Source organism: Carassius carassius, chromosome 13 (genome assembly GCF_963082965.1).
Source record: "Carassius carassius chromosome 13, fCarCar2.1, whole genome shotgun sequence".
NCBI lineage: Eukaryota > Metazoa > Chordata > Actinopteri > Cypriniformes > Cyprinidae > Carassius > Carassius carassius.
The window spans coordinates 26,076,416-26,096,146 of record NC_081767.1 but is presented as its reverse complement, the minus strand read 5'-3'; the positions used below and the strand labels follow the sequence as shown (position 1 = coordinate 26,096,146).

The 19,731-nt window shown below is 39.0% G+C and overlaps 1 protein-coding gene across 1 annotated transcript; it reads left to right on the top strand.

Moving 5' to 3' along the window:
* The first annotated feature begins 495 nt into the window (after positions 1 to 495).
* Positions 496 to 19,603, top strand: LOC132156229 (ubiquitin-conjugating enzyme E2 N). Its single transcript, XM_059565138.1, has 4 exons — positions 496 to 646; positions 10,076 to 10,322; positions 17,066 to 17,206; positions 18,394 to 19,603. The coding sequence occupies exons 1-4, from the start codon at positions 617 to 619 to the stop codon at positions 18,438 to 18,440; spliced, it is 465 nt and encodes a 154-aa protein (XP_059421121.1). The 5' UTR covers positions 496 to 616; the 3' UTR covers positions 18,441 to 19,603.
* Positions 19,604 to 19,731: the final 128 nt, after the last annotated feature.

Here is a 19,731-nt window from a genome sequence, read left to right as displayed (position 1 = left end):
TGACGTTGACCAACCCGATGAGCAAAACGATGTTGGATCGAGTCGGAGATCAACGTCGTTTCGACGCCACGAGAATCATCGATATCCATTTCATCTATATAAGAAAACACGCCTTATAATTCTGCACACCTGAACATAAGGAGTTTTTCTCTTCCAGCTTTCATGGACAATTATATATCACTCATAAATTGTTTTATTGTCAGAAATATAAGAATGAGAGGGAAAGGTTTATTGAGCAAGTAGAAGCCAATGAAATTATATTTAATTATAGAAATATTTTACATGGAAGTTCTGATAAGATGTGTCAAATTTTGTTTTATTTTTTAAAGAATACAGGGCTTTTAAAAAGAATTTAAAAGTATAGAGATAATATAAGTTGTGGGTATATCCAGTCCAGAGGTGGCGGTAATACAACAACAAGTTGTCAACCGCCAGGAAAAATAGAAGAAGAAGAAGAAGAACAAACTACAACTTCCAGATCCTCAGCGAATTTGTACGTTTCCGCGTGCGTTAAGACGCAACGTGCCCGGAAGGCGTGCCGTGTGCACTGCGTCTCCGCCGTCAATGCAAACGAAGTAAGAGGCACCGAGAGTCAAACCTAAAATCCGCATTCAAGATGGCAGGGTTGCCCCGCAGGATCATTAAGGTAACCGTGAAGTGAGACAAACTACACATATTTAGCCACTCTATTTAAATTATAATACCACGAAAACTTCAAATATCATTGAAAGGATCAGCCAAAGAGAAGCGACAGCTGGCTTAGCGTTTGGCACTCTGTTTGTTAGCCACTTCCGTTTCGGTGCATTCACTCGTATCCCGAATATGGGTGGGTTAAAAATACATCCACCGCTGTGAAAGATGGCGAAAGGCCCGTGTTCTTTGCTATTTGGAACCCAGAATCAAAAGCATTAAGAAATGACAAGCGTTCCCACACTAACCGAAGTCTAATCGGTGACAGAGGGATTCATTGCATGCGCTCGAGCTGCTGTGTGTGAGCTTGAGAGCTAACGTTAACCGCTCTAGAGACGGTTAGCTAGGCGTAAAATGATCGAATTTAAGCAGTCACGCGATTATTTACTTAACGATTTCCCTCATAGACAGTCATGTGTCTATTTTCTTGCGTGCAGGATGATTATCTAGCGATTTAGGCAATGATTATAAACTAAAGAATTAGGCTCTGCCGCTTCCTGTAGGCTAGGGAAGCTGTCGCGGTGCTTCTGCTGCTAAATGAGCTAATGACGGCAGGCCCCAGACAGCAGAAATCGATGTCAAATAAAATACAATATAAGAGAATTAAATAAGACAATAATTTAAGGACAACACATTCTAAATAAGACCTACCGTTTATTCTCACAGATGAAGTAAAAGTGTAACACTGAATTAAAGTGACAGTTAACCAAAAATTCACATTTAAATCGTCATCATCAACTACACTCTTGTGTAGTTCTAAACTAAAAATAAAAAGGTGTATGTCAGTCTGATTCTGGAACACAGAAGGAAATGTTAGACAAAATGAAAGTTTGACTTTTTTTTTTTTTTGGAACAACACAAGAATTAGCAAATAATGTCAGATCCCCCCATTTAATGTTTTTAAAACCTCAGTTTCCAGTGAACAGATATATGGCTTATGAAAGGACACCAGCTGTTTCCTCCTGATAATACCTCGACTCTTGAATGCATGTTTCTGCATATTTAAGAAGAAATTAGATTTATTAGTTAATGCCCTGGTGCAACCTAGATGTGTCTGCATTTTTTGGGTATATACATACAGTCGGCATCTAGTCATAGCTGGGGGCGTGGCGAGGGCGGAGTCGGCTTGGGGGAAAACACTGCGAACCTTGTCATTCGTGTGTATCTGAATGACAAAAATGCACATATTGAGCGCTCATTCCCAGAGATGCGTAGAACAATTTTAGTCTCTCTTAACTGTAATATTCATATACACAACTCCATATCGATATTTGATTCATTTTACAGCCCTAATATATATGTATTCATTAAAAAATAGCCAAATTCCGTGACGTTCTACTTTATACAGCAAGTTCTATTTTTGACTGGATTCCGCGATTCAATCATTTCGCAAACACAGACGGGGTGAATTTATGAATGAAAGTGTAAAAGTTCTGACACAAAACTAAGTTGTTACGTGTCCACACGCTTTTTTAAGTGGGTAAACGGGTTTATGTTCGACACTAGGCTAACGTTACATAGTTTTGCTTAAGGTAGAATGATAAGGCTAATTATATATGCATGCCACTTTCTGAAACATCCTTACACAGTTTTGATAGCATTAATAATGAACCCAATGTTAACGTAGCCTGCCTGTGATGAATGCCGACTGCACACATACACATGCTTAGTCTTGGGATTTCCACAACTTCCCTTGATCATCCTCACAACTTATTGCTTGTAGCCATTTTGTCATCCTTGGGTTCTGTATGTTTATTTTGTCATCCTCTGGTTCTGTATGTTTATTAGGAAGGATGTAGAACTTCATTTCATAATTTGTTAGTTTATTTGAGGTACAGAAAACGACACGACAACTCTTCGGCATGATTGTCCCGTGTATTTCAATTGGCGCCAACGCAATGTTTTCCCCCACGGGCTAAATTCACATCACGTGACGGGGTATTCCCGGGGGCGTTCCCAGACCAACCGTCTGTATCTATTATAAATGTTTTTCTCCCTTTGCATTGTCCACTTCTGCTATCATCCAGTGCCTGAATATATTGCACTGCCAGGATTTTTTGGTCACAGGGATGATACTGTTAGTTGAATTTATTGCATCTCTGGTTGGCTGGGAAAATAACTGACTAATTTGAGTTGGAGGGCTGGGAATGCATACTTAAAGGGGTCATATGATGCTTTTTTTAAAGATAATTTTTTGTATATTTGGTGTAACAGAATATGTTGAAATGCTTTAAATGAATCCCTGGGTATTAAGACATGTATAGCTTAATATAACACATGATGTCTCTTATTGAAATATGTAAAAGAAAACCCACTAAATATGTATATGAAATATTTTTAAAAATCGACATCGTTTTTACACTGGGGAGGGCACCATTATTTTATGTGCACAGTTCATTCTGCGTTGATTATGTCAAATGGTTGCAGTCGGTGAACTCCTGGAGCTTTTTAATGTGACACAACTATGATATGATACCACATTGTGTGGCTTTTGGATGTACTTTTCTGTTGGGGGGGCAACAAGAGAAGCAAGAGAAGAAGAGGAGAAAAGAGTCAAAAGCATTTGGTTTAAACCTTTACTTATATCCATCACCACTTGTAAGTTCTTTCAGTAGCTGTAGTCATCATATCAGTATTTTATTTTCAGAATTGTCTATTCCGAGAGGTTGCATCAGGTAGCGGCAGTAGCTCACCGAGTGCAACCATATTACGTCATCAGAATAATGGCACCCCACATTAGGGCTGCAACTAACGATTATTTTGATAATCGATTAATCTGTCGATTATTTTTACGATTAATCGATTAATCGGTTTATGTACTTATATTTTAGTTTTTTCCATTTTTTCCCCCAAGTAAATTATTAATAAATGGTCTTTATCCTTCAGCATAGATTTTTAAGAGATTTTAACCATTTTGCATTGTCATATCCTAATCAAAAATATACCTGGAGTTGTTTTATTGTGTTAGTAATCCTTTGTCGAACTCTTCTGCAATCAGAACACTGACCCATACTCCAGCAAATTTCACAAGGAGATTTAAAATAATGTTTTCACCATGGCAGTCCTTAGAGCTCCTAAAGTAGTTTAACATCCCGAACGAAGCTTATTAAGGAATCTTTCAGAACATATTTTCACGAAGAATAAGGATAAAACAGAATAAAATTGCAGTGCATTGTATTTTATTATTTACTGGGAAACAGCTTTATAGCTTTTGCTGTGAAATTGTAAACAATCCTTCGAATAAAGTGCCAATGGCATGAAACCTGAATGGAAATCACAATTTAAAGTAAAATCCATCAGAAGGTTGTCCAGAAAAAAAAATTGGACAGTCACACACAAAAAACCTGCTGTGTGAAAAAGAGCAGTGAATACTTAGAAAAAAAGTGCATTTCAAATATCTTTAAACATTTACCTCTCTCATTCAGTCATAATTAGGCTGCACGACTGAATTTTGAACTGGTAAACTACAAACTGATCACAGAACATGTTTGTAAAGCTTTAAATGTTAACTGTTAAAAAGCAATGTTATCAGCTTTTACGACTAAACATTTGCAAACAACATTGTACTGGAGAATCTGCACAAATAAAAGTCTTAGGGGCCGTTCACATATCGCGCCTAAAAACGCGTAGAAAACGCTAGGCGCACCGCTTTCTCCTCCTTTCCAAAGCGCTCGGGCAGAAGCGCCCCTGAGGCGTCTGCCTTTGCTAAGCAACCATGACGTGCTCTCTCCTTGAAGACGCGGAAATTTCAGCAAAGGATAAATGGATTTGCAGCTCAAAAAATCGCTTGCAGTAGCTCTGCTACTAAATTTATTTCAAAATGGAAATCCATATACAACTATGATCAGCTGTTCCTTTCATCTTGACTGAGCTTTTAACGTTGTTACGGGAAAGGATGAAGCTGATTGGTTAGTTCTTGTCACATGACCCGCGATGCGCTTGCAGCATTCTGAAAAGTTGAGATGTTTTTAACTCGACGCGGTGCGGTGTTGGAAATAACGAACTTGAGCGCGCAAAAGACGCGATATGTGAACGTCTCCTTAAACAGTTCAGTAGTGCAGAGTTTACAGGTTACTCTTCTTTTTTGAAGGCTCAAAGTAAAGTACTCCCAGTCTCCCACATCCCGCTAAATGCTGCAGAGACGCTGTTCGGGAAGCACGTGACATAAAACGAGGCCAGCTATTGGCTATTCGCTACTTCTCCTGCTGTACTGGCTGAGTAAAACCTCCGGTGGCTCATTACTGCCACACTTTGGTCACCGCAGATTTGAAATATGCACGAAATGAGCCGCTTACGGCAAATAAAAGTTATTTAGCAACGAATCGATGACTAAATTAGTTGACAACTATTTTAATAATCGATTTTTATCGATTAAATCGATTCGTTGTTTCAGCTCTACCCCACATAGTCCAAAATATGTATAAAACTGTGATTTTTTTTTTTTTTTTTTTTTTTTTTAAATAACAAATCTTTAATGGGTTTTCCCCTACATATTTTTAGTAAGAACATAATTTACGTTATATTAAGCTATACAAGTCTTAATACCCAGATATCCCTTTAATGTTCAAAAAACACATTATTTTAGGAGTGCATGATAAATATTGGACAATAATTAATGCCCATCTTGTCAGTAAATCCGGTTCTGTAATCAGTGGTAAATCTCTACACGTGCATGATTTCACATAGAGCAGCGTTTACTACACAGAGCCATTGTTAACTGACAAGCTACAAAAATCCACGTTCATTATCAGCATGGATTTGCGCAGCTTTTCAGTTAACAACAGCTCTTTTAGGTATACGCTGCTCTATGTGCAGTCATGCACGTGATGTAATTTACCGCTGATTACAGAACCAGCATTACCGACAAGATGCGCATTAATTGGCCCATATTTATCCTGCACCTTTACATTATTTTTCAAATACTGTACATTATTGTAAGTCCTCCATGCCCCGCCCCTCTCAAACGTTTTCTACAAAGTTCCTCCTCCTAACAATTGCAGCCTGCTCTGATTGGCCAGCTGACCCAGTGCATTGTGATTGGCCTTACACCACAAGCACTCACCATAAATGTACTGCCCCTTTCCATAATTGCAAGCTTCATCTATCAAAATAAATGAAAATAATTCAAGACAGTTAATAATGTCCTTATTTTACCATCAGTTTAATCCCGAAATGGGAACAGAGTCACCTGGCAGACACAGTGATGAAGCTCATATGTGTTTGCAGTACACAAGCCACGGTTAAGACAGCTAAATCCACTGTTTGACCATCTCTCTCTCTCTCTCTCTCTCTCTCTCTCTCTCTCTCTCTCTCACACACACACACACGCAAAAGCAAATACTTTAATCTTAAAGATTCCTTAATGCATCTACTTTCGAAAGGCCAAATAAAATGCTTTCACCTAGAAACACACAGCATCTCTCTGACATGGCTGCTTCAACACTAACTGCATTACTGAAACCACGCCTTCATTCTTTATGTGAACATTTGGGCAGCATTACGCAAATATTTCCACATAGTGACGTAGACATGGGGGCGTGGCAGTTTTAACTTTGATAAAGAATATCTCTTTGGTTGAAGGTCCAAATTGCAGTTTCAGAGCATCTTCAAAAGGCTCTGCCTGATTCCAGCTGAGGAATAAGGGTCTTAAGCCCCTTTCACACTGCAATTCCGGCAAATATATGGGTAATGTGTCCCGGCAATTGTTTCCCAGGTCGCTAGATTTTGCACTTTCACACTGCCAGTGATTACCCAGAATATGTGTGCTTTCACACAGAACCCGTAAAGGTCCCATAATGACAAGTGACATCAGGGCGTGACGCGTAATGTACGAGTCGAAAACTCTAGACACGTTAAATTTCACTAAAGCTGGCAAACGATCTCAGCGTCAGCACGGAAAGTGAGGAACTTAATGCTTTACAGTTACTTCATTACAGTTTGCACATTTTTTTCGTCGCAAACGGTGATCTTCCTTCAAAACGCATGGTAAAAGAGTCGCGCGATAATGTGCGTCATCACTACGACACGGCATTAGATCTAGCTTTTGTTCACACAGTGCTTGTTCCGGGACTGGACCCGGCAATGTTACTAGGTCCCCGACCCGGGATCAGTCCCGGAATCAATCCTGGGACGTGTTTGCTTTCACACAGAAGGCGACCCGGCAATGTCCCGGCAATTTGCCGGGTCCGACATGCAGTGTGAAAGGGGCTTTAAAGTGAATTTTTCACCCTACCATACATTGAGTACACAGACGAAGCATCTGACCTCTCCAACGGGATTACATGATGCATGAAATCACAGACGCGCATCGCAAGTGCAAGATGAGTATTTGTGGTTAAAGAATTCAAATTATTTATTTATTCATTTTTGGACTCTTTGACCCATTGGGTCCCATTGAAGTCTATTATATATAAAATCCTGGGATGTTTTCCTCGAAAACCTTAATTTCTTTGTGATAGATGAAGGAAAGACATGAACATCTCGGATGACATGGGTGCAAATTAATGATCAGGAAATTTTTATTCTGGAAGTAATCCAATCTTTTAATGTCCCCTAAGCATGAGACCATGACAGGGAGCCCCTCTCTTGTTTGTTTCCTTTGCATGGTTTTGTCTGTGGGTTATCTGAATAAATATGGGGAAGATCATTCTGCATATGCTAAGTACTCTGCATATGCTAAGTTAACAGAAATAACAGTGAAGACATTTGCGCCTTAAGTTAACAGTATCTTTAAGAAATGTTTTTAGGAAAAATATATATAACTGTGTTTTGGGGTAAGAATTAAATATTTTCTATTTAGCACGGACACAATAAAATGGTCAAAAGTGACAGCGAAGATTTATAGTTTTGCAGTATATAAATGCTATTCTTTTGAACATTCTATTAATCAAATATTTCTGAAAAAAAAATATTATATTGATCATAAGAATGTTTCATTCAGCTTTGCGGACATAGGAGTAAATGTAGATTTAAAAATATATATGATAAGATAGAAAAGTTTTTATTTTAAATGCAAATTTAAAAAACTTTAAAAATAAGCCCCAAACCACCCCTGATTTTTTTTGTAAATCAGGATTGTAAAAATATTTTATAATTTATAATTATAAATATATTTACTCTGGTTTAAAAACTGGAAATTCTTGTAGAAGATTCTTGTTTTACAGGTTCATCATTGTGTAGCCATAGAACTCTCATCCTTTGAACTGGGTTAATGGAGTGGTAGCTTTTGGAGACAGATTTGGGACACTAAGATGGTAATGTCCACTTTTTGACGTGAGTTCTCAGATTCCAAGTAAACAATCTTTCAGGTGGAGTACAGAATAGTACAGCAGTTCTCAGATGAACGACCTTTCCAGACCCAATCATTCCACACGTGATATCAGATTCTCATTAGTCATATGGGTGTGAGTTTCCAAAGGGCTTCAAGATTCAGCCCTGTGTCTCTCTCATGGGACACCAAGTGTCTGTCTTGTTTGGGTTTGAAGACTCTTGAAGACTTTGTTTCAGATAAAATGCCAGGTTTATACAGTATGTGATTTTATGGCAGATTTTCACAAGCCAACAGTTTTCTGGAGGTGGTGACAAAATCACAAATTCTGAGGCAAATTGGTGCTTGTTCATGTGAGTAACAAAAGATGGGAAGAACAGATGTGTTGCGCATACCTGAGAAATATTTAGCAGGCTAAATATTTGGGCCTGTCTATGACTCACTGTCTTGCAGTATGAAATGTTTTACAGGAAATGACATCAGTCTGCAGCCAATGAGATAGCAAGGAGGTTGGATTCGTCTCCCTAACCATTCTCTCCTCCATATTTTTCGGGTTTTCTTTTTTTTTTCCCGCTGCAAATAAGGTCACATTCCACCTTCACAGTCAACCAACCACCATTTTTAATTTGAAGGAAGTCCAGTCTTGTGCCAAAATTCTACTCTTACATCTTTTTTTTCTTACGTAAAATCAAAGATTTTTTTTCATGAGTTGTTGGGGTTTCTTCCTAGTAAAATATTTTGTAATGTGTGACCCCCAGTCACTAAAACGAAGTATAATGTGCAAACCACAGCAACTTCATGATACCGTGATAACAGTTGTATAGTGTGAAAGGAACAGCGAGCAAATGACTTGATGAAAATTGTGTTATATTCATGAGGTTGAGATCTAATACCATGCTAAATGTCATTGAGCTGTGCAAGCTACAGGACAGCGTTACGACTAATCATGTTATAAAAATAATGCTTGATATTGAAATTGCAAGATACTGTCTTTTCTAATGTGGTTCGAAGAGAGTGTTTACTGAAAACATTGTCATGGTGCTTAACCAGTAGTGTTTGTAGTGTAAGATCTAAGATTGTCCTCTGCCCTGCTGAAGGTTATGGGTGCTGTATTAGCTGTAAATATTGTAGTTCTGACGTTAGTAACTAAATTTAGACACTAAGTTTGTGACTTGGTTAATATTACGATAAAACACTTTTCTTATTTAAGATGCATACATTTTCAGGAAACCTTTCAAGGTTCAAATAGTTGTGCCTATAATGGCATTGAAAAGTTGGGGGTCAGTAAGGTTGTTTTAAAAGGTTGGTGAGCCCCTCTTATGCTCACCATGGCTGAATTTTTTTAATTAAAAATACAATAAAACTATTAAATATCATTACAATTAAAACAACTGTTTTCTTTTTGAGCAAGTCTTCAGAGTCACGTGATCCTTCAGAAATCATTCTAATATGCTGATTTGCCGCTCAAGAAAATGTTTTATGTATGTTTAAAAGTTATACTTATTTTTATCAATTTAATGCATCTTTGCTGAATAAAAGTATTAATTTCTACCAAAAAGAAATATCTTGCTTACCCCAGGTTTTGAATAGTGATATACAAGCTTGGTGTAATACAATAAAAATAAAGCAAGCTGCAGATTTCCACAGGAACATTTTTGTTCATTTGGTAAATACTTTTTTTTTTTTTCTTCCAGTAAGAATGTTTAAATTAAGCCATTTTCACCCTGACAATCTGTGCTAAAAGTTCGTTTGGGCTTGGTCATGTTACTATCTAATAAAAAAAAAATTTATATTAACCTAACATCTAGAACCTAACATTCTTAATGGCTTGTCAGGCCATGTATCAGCTAACCATACAGGTTCGTTTGTGGTTGGAATGTGTTGATGCAGGACAATTATTCTTTGTTACATGAACATTGTGCAAAGTTACTTGGTGAAGCGAAAACACAACTGTTGTCACTGTGTGCATTACATGTTGGCTCTTTCTGCTGATTTGTTTATTCCTGTGTACTCAACTGTCTCACTACCAGTGCTTTGGCAAATTGCTAAATAACTAGTTTGTAGATGCTTAATGATCCAGCCTAATTGATCCTTTTTCATGTCTTTGTATGTGTGTAGGAAACACAGCGTTTGTTGGCAGAGCCGGTGCCAGGTATAAAGGCAGAGCCAGATGAGGGGAACGCTCGCTACTTCCATGTGGTCATCGCCGGACCTCAAGACTCCCCATTTGAGGGAGGAACTTTTAAACTTGAACTCTTTCTTCCTGAAGAATATCCCATGGCAGCTCCGAAAGTACGCTTCATGACCAAAATATATCATCCCAATGTAGACAAGCTGGGAAGAATATGTCTAGATATTTTGAAAGGTGAGAATTTTATTCCATCTTCTGAAACTTTCTAAATAACAGATCATACTGATTTTATTCATCGTGACCGAAACTTGAATTTCATCAGCAGGAATGGAAATTAGCACCCGCCACCAGCCAAATGCGGGTGATTTTGTGTTGTGGGTAAACTCGCTCCACCTACCGGCCACCATGGCGGGTAAATAAAAATAGCATACTGTTGCATCCGGCCGGTGGACAATAAAATTAATTTCCACTCCTGGTGTGTGTAAACACGCACTAAAGTGTAATATCATCCGAAGCAGCTCCGTGGAGAAAGGCAGTGTAAAAATTTATCGCGCACAAATTTCCGCATACTGTCATGTCTCTGTCAAACCCCAGTAAGTTCATTCTCCTCCAGCATTCTGCAACATTTTAGATTATATGGAGAGTTTGTGTTTATCTTATTGTTTTTAACGGCATAATAATCAAACTTACAAACCGTATTATCGGTCGCATGTCTAATAACTGCTGTCTGGGGATGCATTTTATTTCCAGTCTTCAAGTACTTTTTCAGAAGTTAGCTCTGTGGCTAGTAAGTTGTTACGCTGTTATTTTTTATTTGTAGAAACAACATTGTATCTCTACACGTTTGACAGCTCTGGTGTGACGATATGGATGACACATACCAACATAGTCATGAGGAATGCCACCCACCTGAAAAAATTAAGGCCACTCCAGAAAAAACGCAGAACTAACGGCGTGATGAGCGGCAACGTTGACCTTATAAAACCGTGCAAACGTGCATGGAGAAGCCCAGGTAGCAGCTGTGCAGATATCCACCAGGGAAACTCCTCTAAAAACAGCCCATGAAGATAAGATGGCCCTAGTGGAATTGCAAGTAACCCCCCAGGGCAATGGTCTCCCTGATGCCTTGTAAGCCAGCATAACGGTCTCTACTATTCAGTTCGACAGCCTCTGCTTCGATACTGGAGCACCTTTCTTCACACCACCATAGCAGACAAATAACTGGTCTGACTGTCTAAACTGAACAGTAGAGTTCACATAACACCTCAAGGCATGAACAAGACACAAAAGTTGGGCACTTGAGTCAGACTCTGAAGAAGTCTGAAAAGAGGTCAGTTCAATGTGCTGATTTATGAACTGAGGAAGAAGGACCTTCGGAAGAAAAGAAGGATTGGGTCGTAGAACCACCCCGGAGTCATCTGGTAACCAGCGCAAGCAACGTTCGCTAACAGACAGCGCATGCAACTCACTGACTCGTTTCGCAGTAGCAATGGCTAACAAAAAAGAAGTCTTCAAGGACACCCATTTAATGTCAATGCTTTGCAAGGGCTTAAATTGGGGTGAGCAGAGGAATGCAAGCACGAGTGACAAATCCCACACAGGGAAATGAGGATTACGAGCAGGGTTCAGACGGCGCGCTCCCTTCAAAAGACTGCAGACAAGACTGTGAGAGCCAAGAGAAGAGCCACCAACTGGAACATGATATGCAGAAATCACAGCAATGTACACTTTCAACGTGGAAGCTGCTTTTCCTTCCTCCAGTAAACGTTGAAGAAAGCTTAAGAAACTCGGAACATCAAATGTTGCAGGATCAAACCCCTGATCTTCACACCATGCAGAAAAAAGCTTCCAACGGGAGGCATAAATCTGTCGTGTGAAAGAAGCCCTAGCATTAGAGATGGTGTGCATAACAGCCGGATCACAATGCTTCAGGGAAGGATTTAGCCCAATGGCCAGACCCAAAGCTGCAGATGAGCTGGGTCCGGGTGCCAAACACTGCCCTCCAGCTGGGAGAGGAGGTCCTTCCTGGGAGGAAGCTTCCATGGATTTCCTGTCAGAAGTCTCAGCAACAAAGGAAACCATGGTCTGGCTGGCCACCGTGGTGCCACAAGTAACACTCTGTGCTTGCACAGCGAGATCCTGTGCAACGTCTCCCATAACAGAGGGATAGGTGGAAACGCATATAGCAGGCAGTCCGGCCATTCGTGACTGGACTGGACACCTCTGTCCTTGTGAACCATAATCGGCAGTGGGTGGTCCTCTCTGAAGCGAAAAGATCCGCCTCTGCTCTCCCAAATCGTAGCCAGATCTCCTGCACTACAACTGGATGAAGCCTCCATTCTCCTGGATGTACTTGATCCCGGGAAAGAGCATCCGCTGTCTGGTTGCACAATTCAATTCAATTCAAGTTTATTTGTAGAGCGCTTTTTACAATACAAATCGTTACAAAGCAACTTTACAGAAAATTGTTTCTACAATATTTAGTAATAGCTTATAAGTGGTGACTGTCAGTTTGTGCACGTATGACAGGATTTGTAGAAAAATTTATACAAGTCGTAGTCAGCCAGATGATGAACATTATTAATATTATTAATAATTTTTATATGATGCAGTCACACTTGTAGCAATATTTGTTAGTTCTGTTGTTGATTCAGGGTTAGCATCATCTGGGGTCCTCTGAGGGTCAGCATCATCTCTTCTCAGGTGTTCTGGATCCAGACTGGGGCTTGTGTAAATCCTAGTTACATAGAAACAAATAGAGACATCATTAGCATAGCTGCTGTTCCAACAAAGTAAAATTAATTAGTTTAACCCAAGCTAAAGAATAAGAATGCACATTTGATCAGATACAACTATACTCACAATTTAAGATACATTAATCAAATGCTTGGCGAAAGAGATGCGTTTTTAATCTAGATTTAAACAGAGAAAGTGTGTCTGAACCCCGAACATTATCAGGAAGGCTATTCCAGAGTTTTGGAGCCAAATGTGAAAAAGCTCTACCTCCTTTAGTGGACTTTGCTATCCTAGGAACTACCAAAAGTCCAGCGTTTTGTGACCTTAGGGAGCGTGATGGATTGTAGCGTGGTAGAAGGCTAGTTAGGTACGCAGGAGCTAAACCATTAAGGGCCTTTTGTAACTTATTTGTAACTGACACGGAACTTAATAGGTAGCCAGTGCAGAGACTGTAAAATTGGGGTAATATGATCATATTTTCTTGACCTGGTAAGGACTCTAGCCGCTGCATTTTGGACTACCTGTAGCTTGTTTATTGAAGAAGCAGGACAACCACCTAGAAGTGCATTACAATAGTCCAGTCTAGAGGTCATGAATGCATGAAATAGCTTTTCTGCATCAGAAACAAACAACATGTTTCGTAGCTTGCCAATGTTTCTAAGATGGAAGAATGCAGTTTTTGTAACATGGGAAAAAGGGATGCACGATCATGATTTTTCATGGCCGATTCCGATACCGATTTTTTTTTACAAGAAAACTGGCCGATACCGATTTCCGAATTTTTTTTTAAATTATCTTTAAGCAACAAACAAGAAAGAAGGAAAGTGTGCATAAACAAGATGTTTATTTGGTATTTAATAGGCCAAACTGGCTTTTGGCTATTGAAAACAATAACCGTAACCATCTGAAATTAACGGCAGTAACTGCACAGTAAGTAGCCTACATTCAATACAAACATAGATGGTACAGACATCAGCATTTAGCTTTTGTTTTTGAATTGGGGAGAACTGGCCTTAAATTAAAAGATTAACTTTGACCATGTGAAATTAAAGGCAATAACTGCATAGTTCTACAATCCAAACAACAAAATCAACACTTGATTTCAATAAGATGTTTCTTAATCAGCGTTCAGTATTTGTTTTAGTTTATAAATTTGCTTTTAAATAAAAAAAGGTCTTTACCAGTTAGACTAAATAACTATGCTATATAAATACATTATTCCAAAATGTTAAAATCAAATAATGTTGGTGCGAATAAAACTAAAGATTCAAATTAGGGTAATGATTCACATCTTTATTTTTTTTTTACTTGAGCCAATGAAAAATAAATAATTTATTGTCTCAAGTAAAAAAAATAGATGTGAATCATTACCCTAAAAAATTTAATTGGATGAATGAAATACTTTTTTTGAGTGTGCTACAGCAGGTGATTTTTTTAATCAAATTAAGTCTGTAATTTCAAGGTAAAATAAAAATAATCATCCTAATACAGAACTGACATTTACTTCTGGCCATCTGAAAAACACATTAGTTTGGGCAGATTGTACAGGTGACTCATCAAGTCCTAGACGAGCAACTGCCATTCGAAGCACAGCCAAAGTATCATCGGAGGAGGACTGGGTTTGTCCAGACAACTGAACTGACCCCCCACTAGACCCCTCCGCCGCAGGTTGACCAGTGGGAACAGACTGAGGTGATGGTTGTGCAGAAACATCCATAGTATCCCCATGATTGTGAAAACCGGAATCTGAAGCACTTGTAGAAAGCAAATCAAACTCTGAATGATGAGAAAAATAAGGGGAATCAAAAGACTGTTCCCTGGCTCCTTGATTCTGAACATTCTCATCCTTCTGCGTCATTAACAGATGTAGCAGATGTGTCAGGGTGAAGCGAGTGAAGCAGGCGTTTCAGTTCTGCCATCTCTGAAGAAAGCGCTGATACCATCGTAGACAGCGAACCTTCCTCAACATTCACCGGGTGGGGAGCACCAGCTGCCGCCGACACCCTGCGTTTCAGAGTGCGCGAAGCGGCTACATCTAACTGCCCGAGTTTCACCGTTGAATTAGGGTCTAACTCAGCAAGACGGAGCTGCCGTTCCGACATAGGCAAAAGGCTGCAGTGCATGCACGGGTCCGTGAGAGCCTCTCGCAGATGTTGAATACCCAAACACGACGGGCAAATGTCATGATGAATGTCGTCAGGGAGAAGACGATTAGGGCAAAGCTTGCAAGCCAGTGGGAAACCAGTGGAGATTGAGCTGTGAGCCATAATTACTCGCTAATAACACCCTCAGATAGCACCGTAAGGTTAAGTTTAGCGGGAAGAAAAAAATATACAAATAAAACAAACCATTACCTCGGATGAACCGACAGGTAATACCACACATATCTCACGAAAAAAGGATTAAAAAAAGTGTCTAAAATGTCCGGCGGATTGAACCGAGGAACATTCGAGGAAATAAAAAAACACTCCGAATAGATCAACTGAGACCGTTAACTAACATTAGGTGCGGGAAAAAAACACTAGCCACCGGATTGCACCGAGAGGCACAAATGTTATCGACAAAGTAGGCTCACCAAGCGCTGTAATTAAATCCAAATCCTTGTAATGTCGTAGACACGCGCTGTCACAGCTAGTGAGGATGAGTCTCGCTGCTCAGTAAGCTGCACTTGACAGTGCTAATAATCAACCTATCTCAAACAGGCGAGAAAGCAAAAGAGGAAGATTGCTGAGCTACTGTAGCCTATAACCTCCAGGGCTCAGCATACGTCATGCCACGTGACTTTGTTGGTATATTCTCTCGACCTATCTAGCTGGCGCTGCGATAATCCATAGTGTTTACACTGCCTCTGGCGGTCAGTAAGAATGAAACGGAACTCCTTAACATTTTGCCTTAATTGCAACATACTCCCCGCCTGGCATCTGTGAGGTCACTACACTTAAGTTATGTATTAACTAAACATATGAACATCATTCTTTACTCAGAAGCAAAACAAGTTCTGTCACTGGTCTAAGGTACTTTTTTTGGATGTCCTTGTTCTGTGGTCTTCAATTCCACCTTATGGACTCCCGTCTTCTCCAGGGATAGCCTTTGTGATTATCGCCATAAGCCAGTTGTTGCGGACAACTAGGATGTCCTTGAGGAGGACGACATCTCCTTCTTGCAGATTTTGGTGGGAGTTGTTCCATTTTTCCGGCCATGTAAAGTTGACAAGTACACTTGTCTCCAATGGTGCCAGAACATGTTGGTCAAGGCTTATACTTGTCTCCACTGCTTGGTTAGGAGGTCTCTTTCTGTAAAGTCTCCTGGAGGAGGAGTACCTACTTTCTGAGTTAATATCATAGATGGTGTGAGAATGAATGGATCTTATGGATCATTTGAAACCGGAACCAGAGGCTTTGCATTCATAATTGCTGCCACCTCCGCCATTAGTGTGCACAAGACTTCATGGGTCAGGCGAGTGCCATTTTCAAGAAGCATTGATTCCAGGATCCTTCGAGCCACTCCATTGAGGGGTTCCCATGAACCACCCATGTGCGAAGCATGTGGTGGGTTAAACACCCCGGAGCATCGTTGTTGGTGTAGGTACCTCTCAGTGGTGTCTGGTTGGTCTGCGCTCATCCCGAGTTCTCTGCAGGCCCCAATGAAATTTGTGCCACAATCTGACCATAGTTGTTTGGCCGGTCCTCTTATGGCGAAGAAACGCCTTAAGGCATTGATACAGCTTGAAGTGTCCATTGAGGCAATCACCTCTTGCTCTCAGGCTGAACTCCTCTTGTATGTCTGGTAGTGATCTGCCATGGTCTGAAGACATCTAGCCCCACATACGTGAAGGGAGGGCAGGCCTTGAGATCCTCTGGTGGCAAATCCGCCATTAGTTGCTCCTGCATCAGTTCTCTGAGTCTACGACAGGTCACGCATTTGTGAAGACTATTTTCTTTATTTATTTGTGAAGACTATTTTCTTTTTTTATAAAAAGTTCATATTGATGAAATGTTGTCTACGATTTTGAGATTTGGCTCAAAGTTGTAAAACAATTAAAAATAACTCTGGTATTAAAACAACAAATTAATGTAAAATATGAAAATGTTTAACCATTTACAGTATTCTAAATGATGAAAATGTGAAATAAATAATTTTTTATCTCCTGTGACGGTGAAAAAGCCACCGAAGCTAGTAGCTACTTTTCTGCTAATGCTCTTGCTCTTGTCTCTCTCTCTCCATGGCGTGATGTCGCCCAGATAAGTGGTCTCCAGCCTTGCAGATCCGCACAGTGCTGCTATCAATCCAGGCATTACTAAGCGCTCCCAACCCTGATGATCCTCTAGCAAACGACGTTGCAGAACAGTGGAAGACTAACGAAGCTCAAGCCATAGAGACAGGTGGGTGCTGGTTAAATGCATTTAAAGGGATAGTTGATAATAAAAAACCTAAACAAAATTGATTTGCTCAGTCATGATATCCTTTTGGCAGTTGGTGGAATTTTTCTCACAGTTTAGCGTTCTTTGCAATTCTGAGAAATTTTTTTTTTATATAAACTTATCTAATAAAAACCATTTACCAAAGTAAACTTGGAAATTGCAAGAAAATGAGAATTGTGAGACAGAAACTCAGAATTCTGACTTGTCTTGCAATTCTGAGTTTCTCCTTTTTTATTTTTTTATTTTATTTTTATTTTTTTTACATCTCGTAATGTTGATTGTTTTCTTCAGAATTTTAAGTTTACATCCAGCAGTTCTCACATTTTTTTTAATCAAAATTTACTTATTGCAATCAATATTTTCACCCACGGTGGAATAAAAAAAAACTGAAAAAGATGATTGCAAATATTTTATTTCACAATTCTAACTTGTTCTCACATTTGCCATTTTTATCTTACCATTTTGAGTTTATATCTCACAATTATGGGTTTATATATTAAAAAAAGTAAGAATTGTCATATAAACTCATTTGCGTGGAAAAAAAAGTCTGAATTGTGAGAAATATTTGCAATCAACCATCCTTTTTATTTATTTATTTATTTTTAAATACTGTAGTGGAAAATGGGTTTCCATACATTCTAAACCTTAATGGCTGACTTCTGTGGTACACCAAATATGTTTTGCCTTCAGAACATTGTTAGAAGAAAGTCAGTCATTAAGGTTTAGAATGGCATGAGGAATCCATCTCTGTACTTTTATTGATGCATCTGTTAAAAATGCAGTGAATAATAGATAATTGCTAATATTTATTTGTATGTTTGTTCTACATTCACTTAAGTCAGAGGTTTTTGTTCTGGGTGCGCAATAATAACCTGTGTGTCCCAGAAGCCTTAATCTATAAAACTGCTCTCGCGCAATAGTTTTTATCTCATGTAATTGCTTTCGAAGTACATAGTTTTGATATTGCTAATCGCTTTTTACAGTTATGAATTGTAAAAAAAAAAAAAAATACACCCATTTTGTTCACACTCAGGCATTTTGTTTTGTTGAAGTCAAGCATATATGATTTTTTCTTTGTGCTGAAGATACATTTATCTCTACAGGAATTTAAGTGTAACACTTATTAACTCTTTGTTTGTCTATTTCAGCCCGAACATGGACCAGGCTTTATGCCGGAAACAATATTGAAGTCTAGAAATGTGTGTGGGGAGACAAAAAGAGAAAAAAGGAAGTCAAGAGTGAACACAACTCCCATATTCTGCCAAGACCTATTCATTTTCATGTAAAGGACACAGTCTTAGGAACAAAAAATTATATATAAACTGTAAAGAATACATTAACACAAAAGTAAAAAGAAAACTTCAGACAGTTTGTGATTTAAATGCACATTAGTACAAAAAAAAAGTCTTTGTCCTGATTCACTGCTGTTGAGATGCATGGGCAGATGATCTATTCATACGGCTTTCTTTTACAGTGGTTGGGGAGGTAGCCGCAGACTTCTGCTATGAAGCGTGCATTAAAACTGACTGTCATTTGTCTGTCCCGTTTTGTTAGTTTGTCGGAGGGAGGTAACTTTTTATATTTCTTTTAACCTTTTTTTTCTTCTCATTGCTCTGCGTTAATGAGCAGCAGAAGACTAGTCCCTGTTTAGAGCACCCTTTCTGTCAAGCTGAAGACTTACCCTGTAAGGAAACCTAGAAAACAATTAATAGGTTCACACCAACAGAAAAGAGACGCAAGATTTAAACCACATGCAAACAGTAATTTCACCTGGAAATGGTTCAACTGGAAAGTCCTTCCACCATCACAGAAACTGTTAAAGATGTAAACCCTAATTTAGACTTGAATTGTGTTTTGGACTATAGGCAAGTCAGAGCTAGAGTGAAGGGAGGTTTTGCATAATATTTCTTTTAGTATAACAGTTCTGTTAATGTATCCGGTTTTATCTATCTTGCCATTGCTGTACTAATAGCATTCTTAAAACTCCATCATTGTGTGCTTTTTGTTTTCTTGTGTCCATCACAGTCCAGTTCATCGAGATTCATTTGTCTGTTTCTTCCCTTATAAGCATTTATTTCGATATGCCATGGCTGCAGGGGAGCTGGAGGTGAATGATGAATAGTGAGGTTTTAGTAAAGGGGTGAGGGGTGTGAATGTTTGCAGAAACATTGCAAAAGATCAATAAAGGCTTCCTCTCAATTTCCAAGATTGGTCTTTGGTTAAAACATTGATTTCAACTCTTAAGTTCCTGCTTTCTGTAGAAAGGGGAAAAAAGATCCTGCTTTTTAAAACGTTATGACAACAGTCCACACACACATTTATGTTCTTTCTGTAAATAAAATGTTGATTAATAAGAAATATTTATGGTGGTGGTTTTATTACATTTCCGAGAATGACTAACGCCTTAACTGCTCATTTGTTTTTCCGTGTCTGCTGTTTTTCCTGGACTGGAGAAAATATTAGTCACAGCGTAAACTTGTGCAAAG

Bases quoted from the DNA above. Each gene is read 5' to 3' on its own strand.
- LOC132156229 (XM_059565138.1), top strand. From the start codon at position 617: ATGGCAGGGTTGCCCCGCAGGATCATTAAG. The intron at 10,323-17,065 runs GTGAGAATTTTA...GATGTCGCCCAG, and splicing joins ATGTCTAGATATTTTGAAAG to ATAAGTGGTCTCCAGCCTTG. The intron at 17,207-18,393 runs GTGGGTGCTGGT...TGTCTATTTCAG, and splicing joins AGCTCAAGCCATAGAGACAG to CCCGAACATGGACCAGGCTT.